This window comes from Aulonocara sp. 'chitande type north' Nkhata Bay, linkage group LG3 (genome assembly GCF_057382095.1).
Source record: "Aulonocara sp. 'chitande type north' Nkhata Bay isolate Kocher_YH1m ecotype deep benthic linkage group LG3, A_spYH_male_GT1.1, whole genome shotgun sequence".
NCBI lineage: Eukaryota > Metazoa > Chordata > Actinopteri > Cichliformes > Cichlidae > Aulonocara > Aulonocara sp. 'chitande type north' Nkhata Bay.
Window position 1 is genome coordinate 30,936,298 of NC_141346.1, and position 14,849 is coordinate 30,951,146.

General features: G+C 38.7%; 1 protein-coding gene across 1 annotated transcript; it reads right to left on the reverse strand.

The window, feature by feature from the left end:
- Positions 1–8,064: 8,064 nt before the first annotated feature.
- Positions 8,065–12,810, reverse strand: LOC147335108 (myelin-oligodendrocyte glycoprotein-like). Its single transcript, XM_086276183.1, has 5 exons — positions 12,682–12,810; positions 10,397–10,774; positions 10,158–10,250; positions 9,167–9,276; positions 8,065–9,064 (listed from the first exon to the last, which is right to left on the reverse strand). The coding sequence occupies exons 1-5, from the start codon at positions 12,767–12,769 to the stop codon at positions 9,044–9,046; spliced, it is 690 nt and encodes a 229-aa protein (XP_086132309.1). The 5' UTR covers positions 12,770–12,810; the 3' UTR covers positions 8,065–9,043.
- Between the last annotated feature and the right edge of the window lie 2,039 nt (positions 12,811–14,849).

The window sequence follows — 14,849 nt, forward strand, 5'->3', positions numbered from 1 at the left end:
GTCACGCGTCGACGTGTTTTCAGGTTAAACATAACCGTTCCGTGAGAATAAAGTAATTTTAATCTTACTTTTAAAGAGAGGTTTGGAGTGCTGTAATATTTTAGCCAATGCGTAGAAGATGTTATGCATTCAGACAGGAGCGGTTTGAATCCAGGAAGCGCTCGTTCTCATTAATGATCAAACAGTAGATCAGAGCAGAAGCGGCTCACCTTTTCAGTCAGAAGCTTCATTAGCTGATCGCGACCATCGGGTTCTTTATCGAGGGGAGAAAACTTTATGAAAAACAGTAGTGATGGTCCGCCTGAAGCTGACGCACCGGTGCGTGTGTGTGCAACGGTGTGCAAGGGAGAGAGAAAGACGACGAGGAGGGAGTGGCTTATGTTTCCCTTCCAGGTTATGCTTCTTTTTAAAAAATACATTATTATTATTATTATTATTATTATTATTATTATTATTATTATTATTATTATTATTATTATTATTATTATACTTTCATGTTTCCATACATACTCATGTCTTTTTTTCTTCATTTTCGTCTGCTTGTCCAATTCAGGTTTCGGGAGGGTGGAGTGGTGGAGCCTATAGCTACAGCTATCATAGTGCTCAGAGGTGGATTACACACACTTAAATGCCGTGTTTAACAATCACTGTCTAGTCCTCCTCCACCTGATCTCCTAACAGCGATGAGAATCACTTTTCTTCCAGTCCTCTGCTTCCTGACGTATGGACAGAGGTGAGGACTTTTAACATATGGTCATTATTTCTAAAGCTCCATTGTTGGGTCACTTACACCTGAGGCATGACACCAACAGTAATCGTGTATGTAATAACAGAGAGAAGGAACAGAAAGGTGAAACCTTAGAATAGGACAAACTGGCTTCTGAGAAGTCTGAGCTGGAACAAAATGCCAACATTCAAAGTCAATTACAAGAAGTGCTGTGTAAGGTGGGGCTCTGAAGTTGTGCGATTTGAGTTCCCAGGCACAAACTGCAGTGTGTGCAGGGACTCATCAGCTCATCGACAAAGGCTTTCCTGTGTCACGGTTTGGCTGATTAAGGCCTCTTGATGGACTGCCAAATCTAAAGATAATGTCTCGACTTGTTGAGTTTACTACCACTGGGACCCAGTGTATCCAGATCCGAGTCATGCTGCAAATATGTTTTAGATAATCTGTTTTCAGTTTAAAGTTGCAATCAGTGACAACCACCTGACTCTGGTTTGTGTGGTCTGACATATTTAAAAACCACTTTGCCTATTTTCTGTTGAAGGTCATCGGGAGATGGTTGTGGGCAGTTTTTAGGTTTCATGTTAAAAACTATTGTAACCCTGTTTCAGAAGGGTTCAAACTGAACAGATGAAGAAATGAAAGGTACAGTTTAATTTGCTTTTAGAAAATGTTATTTCTATAAATCAAAGAAATCAAACTTTTATCTGATTATGTAATCTACTTGTGTGTGTCTAAGTGTTCTTATTTCCCTTCCTACACATTGCAATGTCAAAAAATTCAGAGCTCTGCCTTACTCGTCCAGTGTGGATGTTGGGTGCGATCACTTTATTTCTGCTCAGGAGCCTTAAAGCTGTCATGTCTGGGCCTCCTCTACCTCATCTCCTGACAATAAGTCTGAGTCACCTCCCATAATCCTGAGTAACATCCATCCTGCCTCTGTCAGCCCTTTCCTTCCTAAAGTATGGACTAAAGTTGAAAATTGGAGTTAGTGAGTTCCTTTCACTACAAAATTTTATTTTGAAAGGGGTACGATTACTGTACATTTCACAAATCCTGTTAAACTGAATTTAAAAAGTGTGTGTGTGTGAAAGCTTACCTCCAATGCTTTCATCCCGCCTAACTGATAAGAAGGAATATGACGGAATATATAAATGCTGTATGATATTTATTCCCTTTTTATCGCTGTCACATGCAGCGTGGTAGTTTGTGCAGAACACTGGGAGTACAAAAGCTTTCTGATGCTGAGAACCACAGCTTTAATAAAGAATGGACTGTTAAGTGTTCATTGAGTGTGTCGCTGTATGTGTCTCTGTCCCTACGGTGCATCGACTTCCTGCTCATACCAGCCATCCCTGCAATAGATGGACTACTGTAGAATACAACAGGAAATTCCTTTGCAACATCTACAGCTTCTGCTGGACTACTCACTTATTTTTTTCTACAAGCCCATCCAAATATAGCAACCACAAACCAGCAATTAGAGGAAATGTAGGATAAATTTAGCACAGACAGATTAGGCAAAGAGGATGTTTAACCTCACTGAACTTCTTCATTTGGCCAAAGACTAAGATAGCTGGTTTACTAACACACTCTTTATATTTACACATATTTTAAAATAGCATCAGCTAAAATGTAACTGCACATCCTCCATAGAGTGATGAACATTTACTTTATTTCTGCTCTCCTACTCCCCTCTTACAGAATAATATATTGTATATATTCGATTGTCATTTAGACATGATGATAGTATTTGGAGTCACAGAAGAGAAAACTCAGCAGAGCTGTTCCATGAGTCTTTAACTCAATCTGTGAGTTTACATCATCATCTGAATGGATGCCAAATTTGTATTTTTTTTTAATTCTAGTACTGTCTGTGTGTGTAAACTCCAGAAATTAAGGGATATCACATAAATATCCGGAAAAAAAAGACATTGACGTTCTCCTTTAAGTGTTGTACAAATCACCTTCCCACAGTGTGTCAATTGATCTTCATGCAGGATTGAAGTTTTCTCCTAATAACATTGCGCTATTTGAATTCAGAGTTTAATAAATATTCCATAACTTCACTTCATTGTGATACACTTCTTGGTAAAGACAGTAAACATTTGAAATTTGTGGTATCGAAGATGAAACTGTGACATACATCCTCCACAAATAGGTTTACAAAGCCGCTCTGACACTGTGAGCTCACCAACTCGGTGCACCATTATTGAGCCAAATGTGTGAAAAGTCAATCATGTGTCTGTGTGTGAGCATCTGGTTTTGCATTTTATAAATAGATGTAGCAACAAACTGATCAGCCTGTGATGTTTTACTTCAGAATACCAGAGGAAGCACGCCTCTGTATTTCATATGAATTCACAGGAGACTCATTTAAATGCTTTACAATAAATGATTTAAATAGCTGTACAAAAAAAGACCATTACAAGTTTGTTTACCACAGAAGTTTACTTTGTGATTACTATGTTACTATGATCATTTTTTATAGTTATGGTTTCAGTCTCATGGTATTAGTCTTCCTTTTTATCCTTAACTCAATAAGTTTTGGTTCATTTTGATTCACTCGAGCTCATTTAGACATTTACCTACAAAATGCTGATTTAAGTTAGTGTGTAAACTCACTGCTGGATGGCAGTTGATTGTACTGAACTGACTTCTGTTTTATTACCCCTCCCAACTTAAGCGCAAAATTGTAGCTATGGGGTCCTCTGTAGGACACACATGTATTAATCAGCCAGAAGACATCAGAAACATTGAATTTAGACTGTTCCCATAATGGAATAATAAGGAATAATAATAATAATCATGGAATAATAAGAGGATGTTTTTAATACAATATTGTCAAATTTAAAAAAGAAAGGTGTTGAGACTTTATCGCAGTTAAATACATTATTTATTTCCAATACAGCCTTTTAATAACCCCACCGAGTCCATGTTTGGAGTAGAAGCCTGATTTGAAGCAGCAATGACTACAGCAAGACAGCTCCCTACAGAACCAGCTTTAACCCCAGTCAGATATGCACACTGTTAGACCTCTGTGTTACCACCATGAATTGTAAATACAACGAGGCCATGGATTTGCCAAGGGCTGCCCCGTGTTACCTATTGTAGCCAACCTTTACATGGAGAAAGTGGAAAGTAAAGGCTTTTTAAAAGAACAGCACCAAGCTGCTGTTACAGGTATGTGGATGATGCCTGGGTCACAATCAAAACCTAAGAAGTAGAAGCCTTTACTGTTCACATCAACTCAGTGGATAGAAATATAAAGTTCCCCGGGGAAGATACAAAGGATAACAGCTGCACATTGAGGAGAATAGAAATCTGAAGTTTACCAGAAGCCTCCACACACAGAGCAGTACCTCCTCTTTGACTCCCACCACCCTCTGGAACACAAACTTGGACACAAACTGCAGTGTGTGCAGGGAATCATCAGCTCATCGACAAAGGCTTTCCTGTGTCATGGTTTGGCTGATTCAGGCCTCTTGATGGACTGCCTAATCTAAGGATAGTGTGTGGACTTGTTGAGTTTACTACCACTGGGACCCAGTGTATCCAGATCCCAGGGTATCAGAGTCATGCATCAAACATTTTATAGATACTCTGTTTTCAGTTTAAAGTTGCAGTCAGCGACAAGCACCTGACTCTGGTTTGTGTGGTCTGACATATTTAAAACCACTTTGCCTATTTTCTATTTAAGGTCTTTAGGAGGTGGTTGTGGGCAGTTTTTAGGTTTCATGTTAAAAACTGTTGTAACCCCATTTCTTTAGGCTCCAAACTGAACTGATAAAGTTTAATTAGTTTTAGAAAATATTATTTATATAAATCAAAGAAATAGTTCAATAGGAAGTGCCCATAGTTTAAGCACCTTGAAGCCACTGTACAAAAGGCCAGCCAGTTCGCAGAACTCACGAACGGAGCCACATCTGCGGAGTAAGATATCAGCATACTGCTGCCGTTTAGCCAATGAGCGGTGAGGCAAACCATTCACTTCACCAATCAGAAGACACAATTCTACCTCATCATTACGCACGCAGAGAGTTCGGTCGGAGCTGCAGGTGGGAAGAGTCAGCAGAGTTTTACTCACCGTGTGGATTTTCATTCCTTCTAATGCTGTTAGCGGTGTGCGTCCATGAGACTGTAAGTTTCTGTGTTTTATCGTGTTTGTTCTTTGCTGCGGCCATTATCCTCCCTTGTTTAATCCTTGGCGCACACTTTGTTTACCGATTGTTACTGCCAAGCAGCCTCTGCGGTACTGCGGTGCGGTCATTAAGGGACCGTCACTAATTTCTCATGTTAGCTCTGATGTAAAGTGCCTAGTTAGGATTTATGTAAATAGTAAAATTAGCATTTGTTGACACTCCCTTATTTTGGTTGCATGTTCCACTATCCAGTATTGTTTGTATTGTTGTATTACACATTTAATTCACTCTGTTCACATAATTATGGAAGACTTTTATGTTCTTTCCAACAGAAACCACACCATCACTCACCACACGGCATATAGCATTTTACAGCCTGTTAAATCCCCTCACTCACATTATGGATGTGTGCTTCGGATTCTTGCTAAATAAATGAGTGAACGACAGATACCTGAGTGGCAGTGGATTTTGTGGATACGCCATCTGTTCTTATCGGACAACCCTGTTGAGATTGTGGATTCATAGAGTCAGCACCTTATCATCTACATCAGTCATAGTCAGGAGGTCAAGTCCATCCCTCTTAAAGTGACCTCCTCCATTACAGCCACTGTTGTTGTGATTTTATATAAATAAAAGTGACTTGAATAGAAATGATCTGATTATGTACTCTACTTGTGTGTGTCTAAGTGTTCTTATTTCCCTTCCTACACATTGCAATGCCACAAAATTCAGAGCTCTGCCTTACTCGTCCAGTGTGGATGTTGGGTGCGATCACTTTGTTCCTGCTCAGGCACCTTAAAGCTGTCATGTCTGGGCCTCCTCTACCTCATCTCCTGGCAGCAACAAGTCTGAGTAACATCTTTCATGCCTCCCTCAGCCTTTTCCTTCCTGACATATGCAGAAAAGTTGAAAATTTTTATTTTCACTTTCACTTTGTCCTTCTCACATGAAAAAGAATAGGTTTCATGAAATATAGTAAATGTTAATTAATCATTTCTGGGTTTATGGGGTAAATATGATACTCAGAGTTGTTTGGTGGGAGGAAACCATTTAGTATTAATAACTAGAGCCTGGCTGCAATCAGAATCTACACTGGAATCAACAATAATAATGGCGAATAAACGAAAAATATAATAATGGAGTAAAGAAGAGACAGAAGGAACGCTCTTAAAATATAAGTGTTGATGTTGCATCGCTGGTCCACTAGAGGGCACTCTGCAACTTGTCATAAACACAAACCAGCTGAATCATGCAGAGCATATGTGTAACCCAGGACTTGTGACAATAAAATTATATAGCTAAAAATGTCTACTAAAAATTAATTAACAAGGATTTTAAATGAAAACAAAATTGTGTGATCCCCGATTAGCTTCTGTCTTGTTTGTTGTGGTTAGTGATATGCTCAGGCTTTGGTCTTCAGTAGTTGTGGATGCTCCATGGCTCTGTCCTGAAAATCTGAGTTTGATTTGATCTGCTTGAACAAACTCAGTTTGTGGGATCATAAGACGATTTTTTCTGCAATATTGTCGAATTTAAAAAAAAGAAAAAAAGAAGAGGTGTTTACTTTATCCTAATTAAATGCATTATTTATTCCAATACAGCCTATTAATAACCCTCCTGAGCCTATATTTGGAGTAAGTCTTTTAAGTTCTCATCTGAACTCCATATTATTCTGTACTGGCCTGATTTCAAGCAGCAATTACTACAGCAAGACAGCTCCCTAGAAAAAAGAACCAGCTTTACCCCCAGTCAGATATGCACACTGTTAGACCTCTGTGTTACCACCATTAATTGTAAATACAGTGAGGCCATAGATTTGCCACAGGCTGCCCCATGTTACCTTTTGTAGCCAACCTTTACATGGAGCAAGTGGAAAGTAAAGGCTTTTTAAAGGGACAGCACCAAGCTGCTGTTACAGGTATGTGGATAATACCTGGGTCACAATCAAAACCTAAGAAGTAGAAGCCTTTACTGTTCACATCAACTCAGTGGGTAGAAATATAAAGTTCCCCGGGGAAGATACAAAGGATAACAGTTTGCTATTTCTGGAATGTGCTTTGCACATTGAGCAGCATGGAAACCTCAACATTGAAGTTTACCAGAAGCCTCCACACACAGAGCAGTGCCTCCTCTTTGACTCTCACCACCCTCTGGAACACAAACTTGGAGTAATCAGGACACTACAGCACTGGGCAGAAAATGTTCCCTCTAAGCCAGATGAGAAAGAAAAGGAACACACACATGTAAAGAAAACTCTTAAAACATGTGGAAATCCCAACTGGGCTTTCATCAAATCATCAAAGATGCACAGAAAAGAAGATCAGGGAAGACAAATGGTTTGAAAGAGGAGTGAAAGAGGCCATCTATGTCTACTGTGAAAGGCCATCCTTGAACATAGACACTAACTGTTTGCTACCTACAATCCAGTTGTGAGACACATCTCAAACCTTCAAGAAAATTAAAGAATTCCAGTGGCTTTCATAACTAAAAAAAAAAAATCTAAAAAACCCCAAAACTTTTGTGCACAGTTTTTTCTGTTTAACATTTTTCAACCGTGAAGTAAGTGGGTAAAATCAAACATACATAAACATATATCTTTTTAATAACACCCCGGCCTATGTTTGGAGAAATAGATCCACCTAAACTCCAGATACACATATAAATTATTCAGTTTTGGCCCAAATTAGAAAGCATTAGAACCTGATGAAGCAGTTAGTATTTATGTCTGGATTGGCTGCAAACATAAAGTTTATACAGAATCACAGAAAGGAAATGAAAACAATATGATGGGATATGATGAAGCACGGTGGATGTGAAATTTCACCCAACAGATACGTTTACAGTTTCAGTGAAAATGAAATCTACTACAGATTATGATGTAAGGTATAATTCTGCGTAGATGATAAATTAGTTTCTGTGATATCTTTATAATTCAGTACTGTCATAGAAGAAAGCATAAAGCAGCCTCTGCTCACTTTTAGATAAAACACTGATGCCATAAGCTAACACAGTGCTATGACCTATGTGCTGACTTCACATTCTCACCCACATTACTCATCCATGATTCCTTGATGCTAACACAACATAAGATGCCTATCATGTGATGTAACAGCTGAACTCCAGAACAGATTTTAATCACTGAATATATGACGCAAACACACTGCAATCACTTGGAAATGCACTTTATGTGGCTGTTTTTTGTTGCATGAAACCGAATAAACACTGTTTCAAATATCACATAAATTCATTTGATAATGCAGGAGTGACAAGAGTTTCAAACTTCAAAAATCAGAACAATCGTTAAAAAAAAAGACCAATTTTTTAAGAATTTAAATATGAAGAAGCTCAAATAAACAGAACAATGAATATTTAACTTTGATGATATTGGCTCTTTTCTCCATAAATATAGCTGCGTGGCTCAAAAGCCCGTTAATTGTCAGTGTTAAGTAACTGAAAAGCACTTTAGAGTTCAGAGGATGGAAAAGTTCTTCCTGATAAAGGAAACATACCTCTAAAATGACATCCAAATACTGAAATCCTAAAACTGATACAGAAACAATGTGTCATTATAAGAAAACTAAGAGATGAAAAAGCACCTACAGCTCCAGGCTGTCTCAATACATTACTGCTGGATTTGACTCTTTAAAAAAACACAAACACAAAACTCCCCTCAGTTCCCACCAATCTTCAGTTTTTCATATATCCTGCAAGTGTGTATATATGCAAAACACTGAAGTCACGTTATATGTAGTGCAAAGTTATGTGAACAGAGCTAAATCTTTCCTTGTGAGCAAAATAACTTTGACATAAAAGTAACAAAAACAAATTCAGCTTTAGTGTCGACATGTAAAACACAAAGTGCTGCAACACATCACTTCAACAGATTTAAAGTAACCGTATACTCTGAAGCCAGAGTTCAACTTTGGCTCAGATGATGGATCCTGTTTCTGCACTCGAAACTACTTGACATCAGCTGACCAGTCACTGAAGGCACGGTCAGCATTTACAGGAGTTAAAGTTCATTTGGGTCCAAACAGATTATGGGACACGTCCACTGTGTCCAGAAGCGGCTGGAAGAGTTAATGCTTCGAATCTTCAAACACATATGAAAGATCCGCAGGTACGTAGGCAGCACTCTTCTCTGTTAACAGTTCCAATGCGCCCTTGCACAAAGCAATTAGATTGGACGTTTCTTGAGCTGGAGAAAGATTTTTTTAATCACTTTTGTGTACAGTGATATTTCAAATATTTCAAACATGAAGTAAATGCATAAAAACAAATATTTAAGACTTTAACATACTTCTGCTTTTTGTGACTCTGTGATCAAACATCCTCCAACTGCGAAGCACAGAAGAATAAACACACAGAGAACCACAACTGGAATCAGTCGGCACCGCTCGGACGAACCACCTGCCAGGAAAAACCAAACAGAGATGAGACCAACTGTAACTGTCAAACTCACGAAGTTACACATTTTTATATTTCAATATTTTATTGATAGAAATTTTATGTCTAATCATCAGAATCAGAATACTTTATTAATCCCTAAGGGAATTATATGAAGTTTAATTTTTGGTAGACGATAAGTTAGTTCCTGTGATGTCTTTATAATTCAGTACAGTCATGAAATAAAGCATAAGGCAGCCTCTGCTGCACTTTTAGATACAACACTGATGTCATAAGCTAACACATAGCACTGCTATGTGCTGACTTCACATTCTCATCCACCCATATTATGGGTACCAATATAAGTTAACAATTATCTTATATTGGTATATTGAAACTGTCTTTATAGTAGCAGAATCATAAAATCACTTTCTTTTTCAGTCCACCAGATCTTGTTGTTGACCCTTTTGGGACATTTTTTGTGAGGTCAGCAAAGGTGGAGATAAACTGTATTATTTGACAATGATGAGATAAAGATTTGGCGCATGGATTTGCAAAAGACCTGCATCTGTACTACAATGTGGAAAGCAAAGGCTTTTGTTACAGGCTTAGATCTAGCTGTGTGACAGTGTTACAATGACGAGAGCTGCATTAAATTTGGCATGCATAGAGGTCTGCTCATTATCTCGCAGAACACCGGCAACCACTGCCTTACATTCATAATACATGTACTCGTGTCGTAGACCACACATGTATTCAGCTAAGTTGGATTAATATGAATGGTTCAGTGTCTCAGGCACTTGCAACATTTATGGTAGGTTGCAGATGACCCAAGAGCAAAAAAGTGCTAATTTCAAGACTTTTTCATATTCTGTGTTGGGTGTATGATGGTCTCATGTTCTCACCTTTATTATCTATCTCTTCATTTAAATCAGGAACATGGAAATTTTCAGGATCCAGTTGTGCCTTTGTTGTCACAGTTTCAGTTAAACTTGGGTCTGAAAGAACAAAATAAATTAAATAAAAATATGTATTTATCATCCATAAATTAGCTGATATAACTAAAGTCATTGGTCTTATAGGTTTTTAATACTTTTGAGAAAAAATAAACTGAGAAAAAAAAGATTTTATCAGTCTGACTCACCAACAATCAGACGAACAATTGAAAACCTTGTTTGACTCTTTAACTTCGGGATGAAACATCTGTATCTTCCTTCATCTTCTAGTGTCACATTAGTGATTCTTAGTGAGATGTTTCCTTCTCTCAGGCTGTCTGTGAACAACGCCGTCCTCCCGATGTACGATGGGATCTTCATGTCGGGGACCTCGTGGGCGTCTCTGTAAAGATGAACATATTCCACTCGGCTGAGCCGGTCGTTGGGGTCAGGACGGAGGTCCGGCTTTGACCACTCCACCGTCAACCTCGCCACGTTAAATGCTGGTTCCACTTGACAGGGCAGGATCACATCATCACCTGGAGCTGCTGCAACAGGCTGAAGGGATCCAACCACGTGTAACTGACCTGAGGGACAAAAAGGGAGATTTTAAATCTGATATAAATCAAATCAACATGCAACCAATTAGGCCTTGTTTATATAGCACTTCTCAGACAAATCAGATGCTTTTGAAAGAGCTTTTCAAGTGATAGAACACCCTCCTACAACAGTCATCTTTCTGATTCATGTTTTAGATAACATCAGGCTTATAACTGTCCACTTTTCTTCTTAGTGAAGTGAACATATCATGCATTAACAACACACACACACACACACACACACACACACACACACACACACACACACACACACACACACACACACAAATCTTTGTGCAATCTGTCTTGGCATTTATTTAATCTCAATGTTGCTCAGTTGCTCCTAAATTCCAACCAAACACTGGCCCAGTCCCATCTCCACCGAAAGTCTAATCACTAAGGCCTAATCACTTAATCCTCACAGACTTAACTGACTCAAGAGGCAACTGACATAAGACCTTGAGGGTTCAAATCACACCTCTGGTATAAGTACAAAATCTCATGCAGTTATACTTATATATGGTATAGAATACATAATGTGTTCCTAAGATTTAAATAGGCCAGTGGTACCCAAGTTATAGTAATACAGATTCCAATTCTTTGAGCCTATCCCAGCTAAACAAACTGCTAATGAAAAGGTTCGAGTCAAACATGCAGTCTTAGTATTTCTTCTTCTAACCATGCAAGTATGTAAGTTCATTAAAAAAAAGAAAATAAATCTGTCTAAGATTTTAAAAATGTTTCCAATAAACTTTTCATTCATCAATTTTCATTTCTTAAGGGAGTGATTGTGATAGATGAATAATTTATGGGTTATTCAAAAGAAAAAAAGCAGGCCTACTTGTTGTTCCTAGAGTATTTAAAAGTAGAATGGGAGGCAGAGCCTTCAGTTTTCAGGCCCCTCTTCTGTGGAACCAGCTTCCAGTTTGGATTCAGGAGACAGACACTATCTCTACTTTTAAGATTAGGCTTAAAACTTTCCTTTTTGCTAAAGCATATAGTTAGGGCTGGACCAGGTGACCCTGAATCCTCCCTTAGTTATGCTGCAATAGATGTAGGCTGCCGGGGATTCCCATGATGCATTGAGTTTTTCCTTTCCAGTCACCTTTCTCACTCACTATGTATTAACAGACCTCTCTGCATTGAATCATATCTGTTATTAACCTCTGGCTCTCTTCCACAGCATGTCCTTAATCCTGTCTTCCTTCTCTCACCCCAACCGGTCGCAGCAGATGGCCGCCCCTCCCTGAGCCTGGTTCTGCCGGAGGTTTCTTCCTGTTAAAAGGGAGTTTTTCCTTCCCACTGTCGCCAAAGTGCTTGCTCATACGGGGTCATATGATTGTTGGGTTTTTCTCTGTATCTATGAAGCGCCTTGAGGCGACTTTTGTTGTGATTTGGCGCTATATAAATAAAATTGAATTGAATTGAATTAAACCAACCAAATATTTTTAATGAAAAACAAAATCAACAGAGATTTGTGGACAATGCTTTATATCAGTTCAATTCAGCCAAATATTTTTCAGTGATTTGTTTTATGAGGGTAAGATTTGACCAATCAAATCCAAGCAGCCTACTGCCACCAAATATCAATAGAAGTAAACTGAAACGTTACACACAGGCATCACAGCATCTAACGTCATTAGTATCAAAGATGCTGACATGTTTACTTTTTTTTTGTCTCCATAGAAATTAAAGGGATTGCCTCAGTCATGTTTATTTAATTGGCTACGATAACAGTACAGCCGCATAAGTCTGACAGGTCTCTAAGAGCGCTACATACGAAAACACTTCCATAACACACACACACACACACACACACACACACATATAGAGAGAGAGTAGCAATAATATTTGGCTGCAAAGCAAGGATACCTTACATGTACTTTAAAGCTTACCTTGAGCAAGCCTGAAGACGAAAAGGAGCGGAAAGACGACTATTAGAGTTGAGATAGAAATCCTGTAACTGAACTCTCCTACGCCCATTTTAATATGACAGTAATGCAGAAAATAATTAAAGCATCTCGAAACCAGCTGAATATAAGTCTGAACACGAGCTATAAATACATGAGGGGCGTGTCCTAACAGGTGAATTCCCCAGAAACACGTGCTTTTAACGTGATTAATTGTACAGTATCAAACTTCAAATGGAGAAAGTAGTGAATATTTATCCCTACTTTTACTGAACTTGAAGTTTGAGAAAGCGAAAATTGAACGACACATGGGTGAATATAAAAACCAAACTTCATAAGCAGCTGTGATATCACAGAGAAGAGACTCACCTGTTCGGATCGCAGATTTGTAAATTCACGGTGACCATCGGATTCTCGGAGCAGTGTTTATAAGAAAACTACTTTATTTGGTAAAAGAGAGAGACCGTGGAGCAGCTGCTGCCTCGTTGGTAAAATGAAAGTAAAAAGATCAGAGGAGCGGCAGCAGGGATGGGGGAGGTTACGAAATCAAACACCTCCGATCCTCATTTTTAGTGAGCAACAGCGGGCAACAACTGAATGCAGTAGCTGCTGAAAGGATCAACATGCAAAGGCCTCACATGGTCCAAGAATGAGCTCCTCTGTCTCCACCGAGTCTGTATATGTGTGCAGCTTGTCTTTCCTCATGGATGCGGCCATTCATTTAAACTTTATTTGCTTTTATCTTGTCTATGTGATAAATACGAACACGCTGCCAGTGAAACATCAGTGCACCACGGTGTTTATTTGTCGGTATCACCTTGTGTTCAAACATCCTGGTTAGCTGGGACTTTTCTGTGTGGGGTTAAATAGAAGTTGTAGTGGATTTCCATTTCATAGAAGCTCTGCTTTTTCAACCTGGCTGGGATGTGAGAGTGTGCGGTTGCACGTCTCTGTGTGTTAGCTTTATGTTAGACTGGCATCCAGTAAAATCTCACCAAAAATGTATTTGAAACACCCACAACTTCTCCTTAGTTGTGAGCTTGACTTTCTAAAGCCCATCCTGCAGGTTCAAACTGGACTTTAGAGGAACTGGTACAGAGATTCACCACAAACCACATCTGTACACGTTAACACTAGATTTACTAAACCTGCCAAGGAAATTTGTTTTGGAGTTTTTATGTTGGTAAGTATGGTAACTATAGCCACAGGCCAGATGATTTGGAACTGTACAGTTTAGATGATTTAAAATACCATTATTATCTGTTATATACACACCATTCTGCATTTCATCAGTAGCTATTATTCGTCTCTGACTCTCTTCCACAGTGTGTCTGTGTCTCAACTTCTTCCGCCAATCCCAGCTGGTCATGTCAGATGGCTGCCCGTCCCTGAGCTTGTTCTGCTGGAGGTGTCTTCCTGTTTCTTTTTTCTTCCCACTGTTGCCACGTGCTGGATCATAGCGGTCAGCTGATTGTTGCGGTTTTCTCTGGGCTATTGTAGAGTCTTTACAATAAAAAGCATCTTGAGATGATTGTTTTTGCAATTTGGAAAAATATAAAAAAAATTGTAATTGAACTGAATTATCTGCTAAAGTATGACTGCACATCCCACATGTTATTATGTAACCCACTGCTACGCAATAGTATATTATGTCAGTTAAAAGATAAAAGGAGCAACAGGAAGAATAAGACAACAAACATAGATGAAATCACAGAAAAGAGCTGTGGTAAGATGTTGGTATCTTTAATCTCTGAGATGAGTATTCCTCCATAATCTTACAAATATGAGTAATCACTCATATTTCAAGTGAGGTTAGTTAAGTTATTTACTTGGTAACCTGAGTAAACCAATATTAGAAAAAAACGGATACATTTGGAGAGAAATTTGTCTCAAAAGTGTTAGAAAGTTGCTTAAATGGATGTTTACAAATGTGCCCAGTGATTTGTGTGTAACTTTTGAGGACCCGCACATGTGTGTAATGCAAATTTCTCTCCATAGATGTGGGCCAGCGACCTGTGTCTGGTGAGGTTAACATTTAGTTCAGATGTTGTAATGTTGTAATGTCTTCACTAAATGTCTCAACCTCTGCTTCATACATAAATATAACTCCTGAAATACACCCCGTGTCTTTAAAGTCACGTCTCCAGCAGTTT